The 13,636-nt window shown below is 44.8% G+C and overlaps 1 protein-coding gene across 6 annotated transcripts in view; it reads right to left on the reverse strand.

Moving 5' to 3' along the window:
* The window catches only part of LOC137412188 (calpain-10), a 160,033-nt gene that overhangs the window by 104,309 nt on the left and 42,088 nt on the right, over nucleotides 1–13,636 (reverse strand). For all 6 annotated transcript variants that reach the window (XM_078784021.1, XM_078784020.1, XM_078784025.1 and 3 more), the window contains one exon: nucleotides 8,695–8,820. In XM_078784021.1, the coding sequence (XP_078640147.1) occupies nucleotides 8,695–8,817 (123 nt within the window). In that variant the 5' untranslated portion in view covers nucleotides 8,818–8,820. The remainder of the gene's footprint in view (nucleotides 1–8,694; nucleotides 8,821–13,636) is intronic.

The raw sequence follows: 13,636 nt of genomic DNA on the forward strand, positions 1-13,636 counted from the left end.
CGTCGCAGCACGGATGAGTTTCTAAGGACGTCGAGCGGGACCTTCATAGCCTTTCACGACACTCGGGCTTATGCTTATGATAGATGATCGTATACCATGTGTATTCTATAAGATGATCGTATACCATGTGTATTCTATATGGCTATTTATGTCTAAAACTCCGGACAAAACACGGCCCGAAAGCTAAACAAACGAGACGCTACTTCCGATCCTTTGACCCGAAAGCTAAAGAAACGAGACGCTACTTCAGGGCGTGATATGTATTCGATCCTTTGACCCGAAAGCTAACAAACGAGACGCTACTTCAGGGCGTGATATGTATTCGATCCTTTGACCCGACAGCAAAACAAACGAGACGCTACTTCAGGTCGTGCAGTCTATCGCTGCCAAGCATGCTCGCCCTCTCGACTCAGCGTGCTCGCCCCTCGACTCGGCGTGCTCACCCTCTCGACTCGGCGAAGCCGCACTGGTTCAACGGGCCGAGCTCAACTTTCGGTTTCCCTCGTACGCGGTGCGCCCTAGATAATACTTTTCGCTCGTCGGCCGGGTTCGTATTCCGTACACCGATCTCGAGCCCGCTCAAATGCTGCTGCCCAATGGACGCGAGACTTTAGATTTCGGAGTGCTACTTTACTCCGTCTGGGGATACCGCTCAGCTGGAACTCGCCGTCAAACCCGCCCGCACGCGCCCGAACCAATTGATGACGTCATCGACTAAATCACGCGTTTGCTTTACAGCACCGCGCCCGATCGATCCCGATTTAACTGTTTCCCGCGCTTGCGTCATCAGAGTTCGTCTACCTGGGTACCTCTACAGATAGCAGATATCGATAGCATCGAAATACTCAATCTGACCGCCCCTTCCCGACAGTGCGTGTCATAACGTGGCGGCCTTCGAGGGCGCCTAGCCAACATCGCGGACTTATGCCGTTAATCGATAAGGCACGGGGCATTTGGGGGTGCACGGTGACCCCATGACACGGTGACATTGAGCGTTGCGCCCGACTCCCTCGTCTCCTGAGCAAGCCACGTGGGCACCGGCCCGCCGGATCGCCCTTGACTCTGGGCTTGTTGCTTCTAGGACACTTGGGGGTGCACGGTGTCCCCATGACACGGTGACATTGAGCGTTGCGCCCGACTCCCTCGCCTCCTGAGCAAGCCACGTGGGCACCGGCCTGCCGGATCGCCCTTGACTCTGGGCTTGTTGCTTCTAGGACAGGTCTCCTGGCTCGCCTCCACACATTTCGAGACTGCGAGACGACTCGCCCGGCCGCTGCCTGATTGCGTTCCCTCTGACCCAGAATGTGAAGGTCGCTCGACTTTGGTGCGCGATGCGCAGCTGTTGTCTCACTTCACGACGGGGGGGGGGGGGGGGGGGGATGGATGAGTGAGGGGGTGAGATGATGATCCATCTATCCGGGCCATCCTCCGGGCCATCCTCTTGGATGTCGATCCATCCGGGACCATCCTCTTGGATGTCGATCCATCCATCCGGGCCATCCTCCGGGCCATCCTCTTGGATGTCGATCCATCCGGGACCATCCTCTTGGATGTCGATCCATCCATCCGGGCCATTTTCTTGGATGTCGATCCATCCGGGACGTTTTCCATTTCTCGATCTCGACGTTTTCTCTCCGGGACAATCCCTCCGGGACGATAGCCGGTATAGCCGATCTTCTCCGATCCTCTGCGCGCTTCGCTGGGAAGGCGCATTTCGGTCGTTTTGTGCGTCGTCGTAGCTGCCATGCCGGTCGTTCGGGCAGTCTACGGAGGGCACTCGTGGCAAACGTTTTGCTTGAAACTATTTGCTGGAGCTTGTAATTCACGCGCTGCCGCAGAGAGCGCTCGAGCGCAGAGAGCGCTCGAGTCTCGTGATTTCAAAACAGGGGGACTCCGGGGTACTCTCGCGCTCGAGCGCAAAGAGCGCTCGAGTCTCGTGATTTCAAAACAGGGGGACTCCGGGGTATCGCGTAACTCTCGATATGGCTCTCGTCGGTTCTCTCCCTCGGCAATTCCATGACATGGATCTAATGTGGATCGACCATGTACCCTTGGGAGCCAAGGCAGGTACAGACTGACTGTAATGGACTTACTGTAATGGCCTCCTGTCATGTAATCTTACTTACTGTTACAACTCCTAGGCCGGTACAGACTTACTGTAATTGACTTACACTGTCATGGCCTCCTGTCATGTAATCTTACTTACTGTTACAGCTTACTGTAAAGAGGCTTACTGATTTACACATCTTCCACATCGACACATCTGCCTGAAATGCGTTGCATTGCGACGAATGGACATTCGCTCTTCGACAAGGTACACCTTATGTAATGAGTTGCATATCGCAAAGGTACACCTTATCCAGCACATAGGCCTGTGAGACTAGACTATTGTGACCCACAGGCTCATCGTCTGCCAGTATCGGACATGTTTGCTAACCAGGCTATGAGTGCGCCTAGAGAACATCTGCCGTCCCTCCCTTCGCCTGATACACCCCTGCCTGAAGCGGTGAGGGCACTGAGGTGCCCCTCCGACACCTGCCTCCAGCGGCTACTCCGAAGCAGGGGACTCCGGATTTGGGGACGACGTACCCGGTAGTTTCCGAACCTGTGCTGGCAGGGTAATTCGCCACACTGACCTCTACGGATGGACCGACTGACCTGTACTACTGATAATGGATTTGTTTCGTATAGCGCTTTCCAGGAAGCCCTAAAGACGCTTTGACAGTGTGCGAAACATAACACAATGGCGCAAAGACAAGAATCAATAGGGATATTTCTTTGACACCCTAATAATGAAATAATGACTTCCTCTACCTATTAATGCTGACGCGCGCTCGCTTCCTGCCTAGTGGCAGCATAGTTCTAACGGCGGGGAGAATGTGGTGAAAATGTAAGTTGAACCCAGGTGTGACGCTCACTTAAACCACTGGGCGGTGTCTATAAGACCTCGGGACGTCCGCGACTCGAGGCCACTCCTGCGACTTTATACAATGACATGTAGAATTGAATGGTACGTACCCACTTATATTCTAGGCTTGCTTGCTTTGACTGATATATCCAATCTTTCTCATATGATGCCTTGATCCTGACATATATGTTGTATGGTGTATTTTACAGGATGATGTTACGATCTAATTGAAATTAAACCTATCTATGGGACGAGTTGTGGATCTGGTTGATTTTTCACAACAAATATTATAAGCAGTTAGTTTATGAACAGTATGCCTTATCATTTCTCAGATGACGAATACAAAAGCGAACGAACATACTGTACGTCGCCGGCAGGCGCTACTGTGTACCCGAAGACTCCGGAGCGGAAATCAGCGAGGAGATTACGGAAATGGCCGATATGTTGCGAGTGTAATGAGGGAGAGGGGGGGGCCTGGACCTACTTTCTGTTAAAACTAAGTCTTAGGCAATAAAATAGCAATAATTGGCTACCTTGTCAATTTTGAAAACAAAAGGCGGGTTTGTAGAAATTAGATTCATACATTTTTTTCCATTTTAACCAAATCGTTTTGGATCTACTTTATAATTGGATGACCAAACATAACTCGCGTACTTATACACGTGTACATTTTTGGCGCGAATTTCCTCACGCTCTTTCACTGCGCATGATCAGCTAACTGTCGTCTGCTCGGAGTATGCTTTGTTATACAGCTCCATTCTCACAGTGTTTTCATTCAACTTTCACGGCAGGTTATTTTCTGTCGGCGAATCAGGTTTTATCTTTTTGTTAGTTTTGTATTTTGATCCACCCACCTACAGTCACGTGAAAAAGTAAGTACACCCCATGTAAAGTTTTGACTTTTTCAACATATTTCAACATACAGCTATTTGATCTTCATTTCAACAATATTGATAGACAAAGGTGATATAATATAACAAATATCATGAAACATTTACATTTTGTAGTTCATTGTATCATTTAAATAAGCATAAATGCAAATTTCGCATGTGGAAAAAGAAAGTACACCCCTAAATTTATGACTACTGGTACTTCAAATACCTAAAATTAGAATCAGGTGCACCAGCTCAGGTGCAAATGATTAGAAAATCATTAGAGAGGATCTTGGAGGAACCTGTCTTATTTAAACCCCAGACATTTAGTTTGGTTTGCTCTTTGTTGTTGAAGTGTGCGGCGTCACCTTGCCTAGATCAAAAGAGCTCTCTGAGGCCTTCAGAAAGAAGGTTATAGATGCCTACGAGTCTGGGAAGGGATTTAAAAAGATCTCCAAACAATTTGAAATCAATCATTCGACTGTCCGGAAGATCATCTACAAGTGGAGAAGATTCCAAACAACTGCCAACCTGTTCAGGCCAGGCCGCCCCAGCAAGTTCAGCCCGAGAGCAGACCGCAAGATGCTGAAAGAAGTCTCTAAGAACCCCAGAATGTCATCACGGGACCTACAGGTAGCTCTTGCCACTTTACATGGAGTGTACTTACTTTTTCACGTGACTGTATAGTGACCGACAATGGGGCAACAGAAGTTTGCAATTGTTGATTTCTTTGAATCAAATGAGGTTGAGCTGATCGAGACAAAGCATTTTCTCACCAAGGATGATCAATCAACGTTTAACAGCGAGGAGTGCTGGGCCTGCACTGGGGCCTAACGCTGGGCCTGCACTGGGGCCTAATGCTGGGCCTGCACTGGGGCCTACTGCTGGGCCTGCCTTGGGGCCTACTCGTGGACCTGCTTACTCCTACCCTCTCATGCTGGGCCTGCACTGGGGCCTACCGTTGGGCCTGCACTGGGGCCTACTGCTGGGCCTGCCTTGGGGCCTACTCGTGGACCTGCCTACTCCTACCCTCTCATGCTGGGCCTGCCCTGGGGCCTACCGCTGGGCCTGCACTGGGGCCTACCACTGGGCCTGCCTTTGGGGGCCTACTCTTGGACCTGCCTACTCTTGGACCTGCGTACTCTTGGACCTGCGTACTCTTGGACCTGCCTACTCTTGGACCTGCCTACTCTTGGACCTGCCTACTCTTGGACCTGCCTACTCTTGGACCTGCCTACTCTTGGACCTGCCTACTCTTGGACCTGCCTACTCTTGGACCTGCCTACTCTTGGACCTGCCTACTCTTGGACCTGCCTACTCTTGGACCTGTCTACTCTTGGACCTGTCTACTCTTGGACCTGTCTACTCTTGGACCTGTCTACTCTTGGACCTGTCTACTCTTGGACCTGTCTACTCTTGGACCTGTCTACTCTTGGACCTGTCTACTCTTGGACCTGTCTACTCTTGGACCTGCCTACTCTTGGACTGGCCTACTCTGGTTTTTCCCTCTCTTCTTCCTTCTTTGTTTTATGTGTAGGTAGAGATTTTTCATGTGATAATCCATAAATAAAGGCAGTGTGATTGAAGGCTTGGCTTGGTGTGCTTAAGGCCGTAACAAATGTTTGCTCAAGGAGGAAAAACCTCTTGGGGAGGTGGGATATTATTGGTATTAATATGGTTTTGTAATAGCATTTATATTACTCTATTATCGTTAGTTTTGTTATTCGAAGCGGCCTTGGAAAAACGCCACGCTAAAGCTAACCTAATACGGCTATACACCTCAACACGCAACCCATTGACGGCAATGGCGAAGAAAACCTCCTTGAGGAGGGGGCAAATGAATGTGCTACAACCTTCATTATGTAACCCTTGGTCACCCTGTCAAGTTTGGTTGAGATTGGATAAGTAATGACAGAATGTATTGGCGTCAAAAATTCATCAGACAGACAGAAATGGCGTATTGGAAAAACGTGGAAATTGGAAGAAAAAAATTGAAATTTTTTTTCTGGTGTATTGGAAAAAAAACAAAAAACGTATGATGATTGCACCTAAGTTGTTGACCTTGTTCTATGTTGAGCTTTTGTCCTTTTGATCTCAAATTCAATCGGCTTTTTCCTGATTATCAACTCTACCATTTGCTGAACTTTCTTAAAGATCGGTTTAAAATTGTGACCTGAAGGCGATTGACATACAGAGACACACGTTCAGAATAACCCACAAGACAAACCAATATACAGTTGGAAAAATATTCGATTTTGCAAGTAACAGGCAAACAGACAGGGGTGAAAACACAACCTCCATCCATCCACCTTCGGCAGCAGAGCTAAAGAACCTTGGCCCTCTATGAATGGTTGCCGGAAAAGTGAAACGAGTGTTCCAGGCATGTGACGTGTAGCGAGTCCTTTTGGGCTAAAGTGCAGCATGTCTATTATTGTGATGTACTGTATTTCAACAGTGCAGCATGTCTATTACTGTGATGTACTATATTTCGACAGTGCAGCATGTCTATTGTTGTGATGTACTGTATTTCTACAGTGCAGCATGTCTACTATTGTGATGTACTCTATTTCTACAGTGCAGCATGTCTATTGTTGTGACTAGCGTGACTCGGCGCACTCCGCGCGCCTCACCACACGTCGTTTCAGAGGGGTAGGCATCTTTGACCATTTTGGTGTCTTTTGGGATTCATGGTGTTTTGGGTCTTCAGGGCCATTTGGGTCTTCAGGGTCTTTGGATCCTCTGGGCCTTTAAGGGTATTTTGGGTCTTTGAGGTGTTTTGGGTCTTCAGGGTCTTTTGGGTGTTTTGGGTCTTCGGGTGTTTTGGGTCTTCGAGTTGTTTTGGGTCTTCGGGGTGTTTTGGGTCTTCGGGGTGTTTTGGGTCTTCGGTGTGTTTTGGGTCTTCGGTGTGTTTTGGGTCTTCGGGGTGTTTTGGGTCTTCGGGGTGTTTTGGGTATTCGGGGTGTTTTGGGTATTCGGGGTGTTTTGGGTCTTCGGGGTGTTTTGGGTCTTCGGGGTGTTTTGGGTCTTCGGGGTGTTTTGGGTCTTCGGGTATTCAGGGTCTTTGGGTATTCAGGGTCTTTGGGTATTCAGGTCTTTGGGTATTCAGGGTCTTTGGGTATTCAGGGTCTTATTGAGCCTCAGGGCCTTGAAGGGTATTTTGGGTCTTTGGGGGTCTTCAGGGTATTTTGGGTCTTCAGGGGTCTTGGTGGTCTGAAGGGTCTTGGGGGATTTAAAGGGTCATCAAAGGTCTGAGGGGTCTCAGCAGTCTTAACGCAATTAAGAGGGTTAATTAAGAGGGTGGTAATTTTATTTGAGGAAGATGAAGACGTTTTCGTCGCATATAAACATACATACATACATACATACATACATACATACATACATACATACATACATACATACATACATACATACATACATAGTGAACCATATACGTTTGCTCTATTATAATACGATGTACTGTATTTACCCTGCAAAAAATGTTCTATAGAGATTCCATATAAAATGTTTCGATAGAAGTCTTAAAGACATCCGAAAGAACAGTCCAATAGAGTTTCTATAGAACTCGAGGACTGTTTCTATCGAACAACTTTCCGATAGAACATGTTTTCTATAGAAACCTGAAGAGCACTTTCAATACAATCTCATAGAGCGGTTTCTATAGAATCCTATAGGATCATTCTTTAGAATCCTATAGACCTGTTTCAATAGAACCCTATGGAATGGCTTCTATAGAAAGGCACAAAATCCTATAGAATTCATTTCTATAGGATGTCTATTCTATAAGACTTCTACAGAAACATTTTTATGGAATCTCTATAGAACATTTTTTGCAGGGTACACGGGGGAGTAACAGACATTGCCTGGTTTCCTTTGCTTGAATTGTAATCAAAATGTACCTTTGTTTCTTCAAAAAGTAATTTATGATCGAAGACGTGTTGATTTAGTCTTAAAATGCACATCAGAGGCTTGTGGAGAACTCTTTGTGGAGAACTGAGCCCATGACTCTTCTTCATTTTTAAACTTGAATGTATCGAAATTTTTTCGCTTTATAAAGTGAAAATAGATTAAAACCAAACGTTATTAATAAATATTGTATTCCATAGTTAGTTTACATTATTATGTACATTTTTGAAGTACTGTATTGTTTAATTCCATGGTTGGAAAAGAGTTGACTCGCTTAAAACAAACTCTGTACATACACCCCAGGGATATGGAAAAATATAATTAGACTTCGGTTCGATCCCGAACTTCAGTATTCAGTCGCTGTACTTTTACGAAGTAATAATATAAATAACTAAGTCCTGGGAACATTCTCTCCTCTCCTTCTCTTCTCCTCTCTCATTCCCATCTCTCATTCCCTGTGACCACATCTTATCCAACCAGTCGACACATTCAAAACGGCTGTTGGAATACATGTCGCCGATTTTCTCAACTTTAGCTGAAACTGAGACTTGAACCATCCCAGCAAATCTTGCAAGCAATTTGCAAGCAGCAAATGTTCAAAAAAAATAAAAAGTCCGGCGGTAAACTTCCATTTGTTTTTCTACAACCTTTAAAATCTTCATTTGATTTAAGTAGAATTATCTACTTGAACACTGGAAAAAACAAAGTTGGCACTTTCAAACCCTTCCGCTTAGCAGTAATTGGACAAAATATTATGACATTTTTGCATTATCACGGCCAATCAAATTTGCTGCTTGCAAGAACAGATGTGTATAAAAATGTACAAAACCCGGTGTGTACCCCGGTTTAGAATAGGTACACCGTATCCCTGCGTGTTGTAAGAGGTGATGAAAAGGGTTGGCGTCAGGTAGGGCATCCAGTCATAAAACATTGCCTCAAAAAGGGAACCATGACAATTACAATTTTGATACAGATAATCACTGAGGATAATCATTTTTCAGGACAAACCTGAGGTCTTTTCCATAGCACTTGTTCAGAAGAGCCAGCCAACCAAGGCGGTTCATGGCCAGACGTAATGCTGGAGAGACGAGCTGGGAAATTGGGGTCTTCAAAAAGTTTTCGATGCTCCATTTCCTGAAAGATGAAAGAATGAAAATTAAGAAGTTGAGCATTACCACAGTTTACACCCAAGAAAAGAAAAAATAAACCTGTGGCCTGGGTGTATTTGGCCATTGATGATTATATTCCACGATCAAGTTTCCTGGTTCGTTGAACTTTCAGAATTAAGGCTTGCAAAGATTGACAAGCCATCTGATTGCTTTTGTTATTCAAAAACACGGGGGAACAGGGAGCTCAACCAAAGCCATAGGTTATCAAGTTGCTAGGTTAGTGCTGTTCAGTCCCACAGTCTCCTGCCATATGGTCAGGTACCCGAGAAGAGTATATATATATATATATATATATATATATATATACATACATACATACATATATATATATATATATATACATACATACATACATACATATATATATATATATATACATACATACATACATATATATATATATATACATACATACATACATACACACACATATATATATATATATATATATATATATATATATATATATATATATATATATACATATATATATACATATATATATATATATATATATATATATATATATATATATATATATATATATATATATATACATATATATATACATATATATATATATATATATATATATATATATATATATATATATACATATATATATACATATATATATACATATATATATATATATATATATATATATATATATATATATATATATATACATATAGATATATACGTATATATACATATAGATATATACAGGGGGCTGCAAAAGTAGGTATACAGTAATGAAAAACAAAACGTGCACAGAAAACGTATTTTATTGATTATACAAGCATATCAATAATAACATATCAATAATAAACATATCAATAATAAACATATTAATCCCTCAAATGTTCAAACTGTTTGCCCCCGGCATTCACACACTCCACTAGTCGAGTGTGGACACCCATGCACACTCTGGCACAAAGGTCTTTATCAGCATCAATTTCCTGGCAAGCCTCCCGTATGAACTGAATCATGGCATCAACAGAACATGGCTTGCGTGCGAAAACCGTCTTTTACACATCCCCAGAAAAAGAAGTCCATAGGGGTGAGATCCGGCGAACGTGGTGGCCAGTCAACGGCTCCCCAACGTCCAATCCACCTGTTGGGAAATTCTTTGTCAAGGAGCGCACACAACGTGAGTGCGAAGTGCGGTGGCGCCCCATCCTGCTGAAAGTAGAAGTCGTCCTTACTGTATACCTTACTTACTGTATACGTCCTTACTGGTAATAATGATTTTAATGAATTAAATGAATTCTAGTATTAAATGAATCCTAGCACCACTATTATAATACTGGTAATACTGGTGTAATCCTTAATGTGTACATATATATTGTTACGGGAACCTTCACTTGTAAAATAACAAGCGTTACGCCTAGGTCCCCCGTCGGGGAAGTGATGTGAGTTGACAAAGTGGAACATGCAGAAAACATGCAATGATATGATATTTCGCTCACAAGGGTCAGACATACATGGAGCCGGCCATCTTGGATTTTGACGTGGCGACCCAATTTTCAAAAGCGTTCTTCCTTATGCCTAAATACACCCACACACCAGAAGGTACTTCGCGTAAGATATTTCGCTCACAAGGTTCAGACATATATATGGTGGCGGCCGTCCTGGATTTTGACGTGGCGACCCACTTTACAATAGCACTTTACAAATTAGAGCAGTCTCCCTTGACATATCACGTGCCTTCGATACGGTCTGGCACCCCGCTCTGCTCACCAAACTCTCCTCTTTTGGTATCCATGGAAATCTCCACGCATGGCTGGCGGACTTCCTCTCTAGTCGTAGTCAACGTGTGGCCCTGAATGGGTTTCTCTCATCTCCTCTTCCTGTTCAGGCTGGAGTTCCACAAGGCAGTGTTCTAGGCCCTGTCCTTTTTCTGGTCTTCATCAATGATCTCTCTGACTCTCTTGAAAATCCTCTGTATCTCTTTGCTGATGACTCTACTCTCTGTCGCTCCATTCTTCATCCCTCAGATCGGCAGTCTGCTGCCTCCTCACTCTCTGCAGACCTGGACAAAATCACAGACTGGGCAAACAAGTGGAACATGTCTTTCAATCCTGACAAATCTCACACTCTTACGATGTCTCTCCGAAAAGACCGACTGGACAACCCTCCTATCCACTTTCTGAATAATCCTCTCCAAGAAGTTCTGTCACTCAAGCTTTTGGGTCTCACTATCTGCCATGATCTTTCCTGGGAAAACCACATTTCAAATCTGGCCTCCAAAGCCAGTCGCCGACTGGGCATCCTCCGTCGTGCGAAGACCTTCCTTGGCACACCTGAGCTCCTCACCACATACAAGGCTTTCATCCGCAGCTCAATGGAATACTGCTCTCCCCTCTGGGCTGGTGCTCCTGCCTCACACCTAGCTCGTCTTCACGCTGTTGAAACCAAAGCATTCAGAATCATTGGAATCTCCCGCGATGAAGCTAACTCCAAGGGCCTCTCACTCACTCACCGCAGGCAGGTTGGTGGTCTTTCCATCTTCTACCGACTCCTCTCTGGCCTTGCCCCCCCAGCTCTCTCTGGGCTCTGTCCCGCAAATATTCCTACAGGTCGCACAAGATCTGCCTGCAACCCTCTTATGGTCAAACTGCCAAAATCAAGACTCTCTGCTCACCTTCACTCCTTCATTCCTCTTTTCTCCCGCCTCTGGAACAAACTCCCTCACTCTCTTCAATCCCACTCCACCCTCCAGGTCTTTAAAACAGCTGTTCACCACCATCTCTTATCTTCCCCCATCCAAAACCTTGATCTTTTCTACCCCCGCTAATTTCACCCCAATTCCACTTTTTTGAAATACCAACTTCTGTCCTGGAAGTCATTGGTGTCCTTGTGTTTTATACTTCTCCCTCCACCCCCCCCCCCTTCCCATGCCTCCTCCCCCCAAGCCCTCTCCCTTCCACACATCTCCCTGCTCTCAAATGTTGTGTTTGTGTGCTTCACCTTCTCTCCCCATCTTGTTTTCCGCTCCCGCTTTTTATATATTTTGTTTGTCTGGTTGATTTGTTTGTGAAGTAAATGTTAGCTCTTTCACGAGCCTCGATTCAGTATACAAAAAAAAAAAAAAAAAAAAAAAAAAGCAATCTTCCTCATGCCGAGATACACCCACACACCAAATTAGAAGTTGGTACTTCGCTTATCTTTCAAGATATTCCTCTCACAAGATTCAGACATACATGGCGGCGGCCATCTTGGATTTTGACGTGGCGACCCAATTTTAAACAGCGTTCTTCCGTGTGCCTAGATACACCCACACACCAGATTAGAAGTTGGTACTTCGCTTATTTTTCGAGATATTTCGCTCACAAGGTTCAGACATATATATGGTGGCGGCCATCTTGGATTTTGACGTGGCGACCCAATTTTCAACAGCGTTCTTCCTTATGGCGAGATACACCCACACACCAAATTAGAAATTGGTACTTCGCTTATTTTTCAAGATATTCATCTCACAAGGTTCGGACATACATCACGGCGGCCATCTTGGATTTTTACGTGGCGACCCAATAGATACACCCACACACCAGATTAGACGTTGGTACTTCACTTATTGTTCGAGATATTTCGCTCACAAGTTTCAGACATATATATGGTGGCGGCCATCTTGGATTTTGACGTGGCGACCCAATTTTCAATAGCCTTCTTCCTTATGCCGAGATACACCAACACACCAGATTAGACGTTGGTACTTCACTTATTGTTCGAGATATTTCGCTCACAAGTTTCAGACATATATATGGTGGCGGCCATCTTGGATTTTGACGTGGCGACCCAATTTTCAATCGCGTTCTTCCCTATGGCGAGATACACCCACACACCAGATTAGAAGTTGGTACTTCGCTTATTTTTCAAGATATTCATCTCACAAGGTTCAGACATACACGGCGGTGGCCATCTTGGATTTTGACGTAGCGACCCAATTTTCAATAGCCTTCTTCATTATGCCTAGATACACCCACACACCAGATTAGAAGTTGGTACTTCGCTTATTTTTCAAGATATTTCGCTCACAAGGTTCAGACATATATATGGTGGCGGCCATCTTGGATTTTGACGTGGCGACCCAATTTTCAATAGCATTCTTCCTTATGCCGAGATACACCCACACACCAAATTATAAGTTGGTACTTTGCTTATTTTTCAAGATATTCATCTCAAGTTTCAGACATACATGGCGGCGGCCATCTTGGCTTTTGACGTGGCGACCCAATTTTAAACAGCGTTCTTCCGTGTGCCTAGATACACCCACACACCAGATTAGAAGTTGGTACTTCGCTTATTTTTCGAGATATTTCGCTCACAAGTTTCAGACATATATATGGTGGCGGCCATCTTGGATTTTGACGTGGCGACCCAATTTTCAATATCCTTTGTCCTTATGACGAGATACACCCACACACCAAATGAGAAGTTGGTACTTCGCTTATTTTTCAAGATATTCATCTCACAAGGTTCAGACATACATGGCGGTGGCCATCTTGGATTTTGACGTGGCGACCCAATTTTCAATAGTGTTCTTCCTTATGCCTAGATACACCCACACACCAGATTAGAAGTTGGTACTTCGCTTATTTTTCAAGATATGCAGGTTACAAGGTTCAGACATACGTGGCATCAGACATACATGGCGGCGGCCATCTTGGATTTTGACGTGGGTTGCACCCACACACCAAATTCGAATGCGGTCCTTCGCTTATGCACGCACGCACACACGCACGTCCGCACGCACGCCCGCACACACGGACGGAGGG

Source organism: Myxine glutinosa, chromosome 1 (assembly GCF_964187855.1).
Source record: "Myxine glutinosa chromosome 1, kmMyxGlut1.1, whole genome shotgun sequence".
Classification (NCBI taxonomy): Eukaryota; Metazoa; Chordata; class Myxini; order Myxiniformes; family Myxinidae; genus Myxine; species Myxine glutinosa.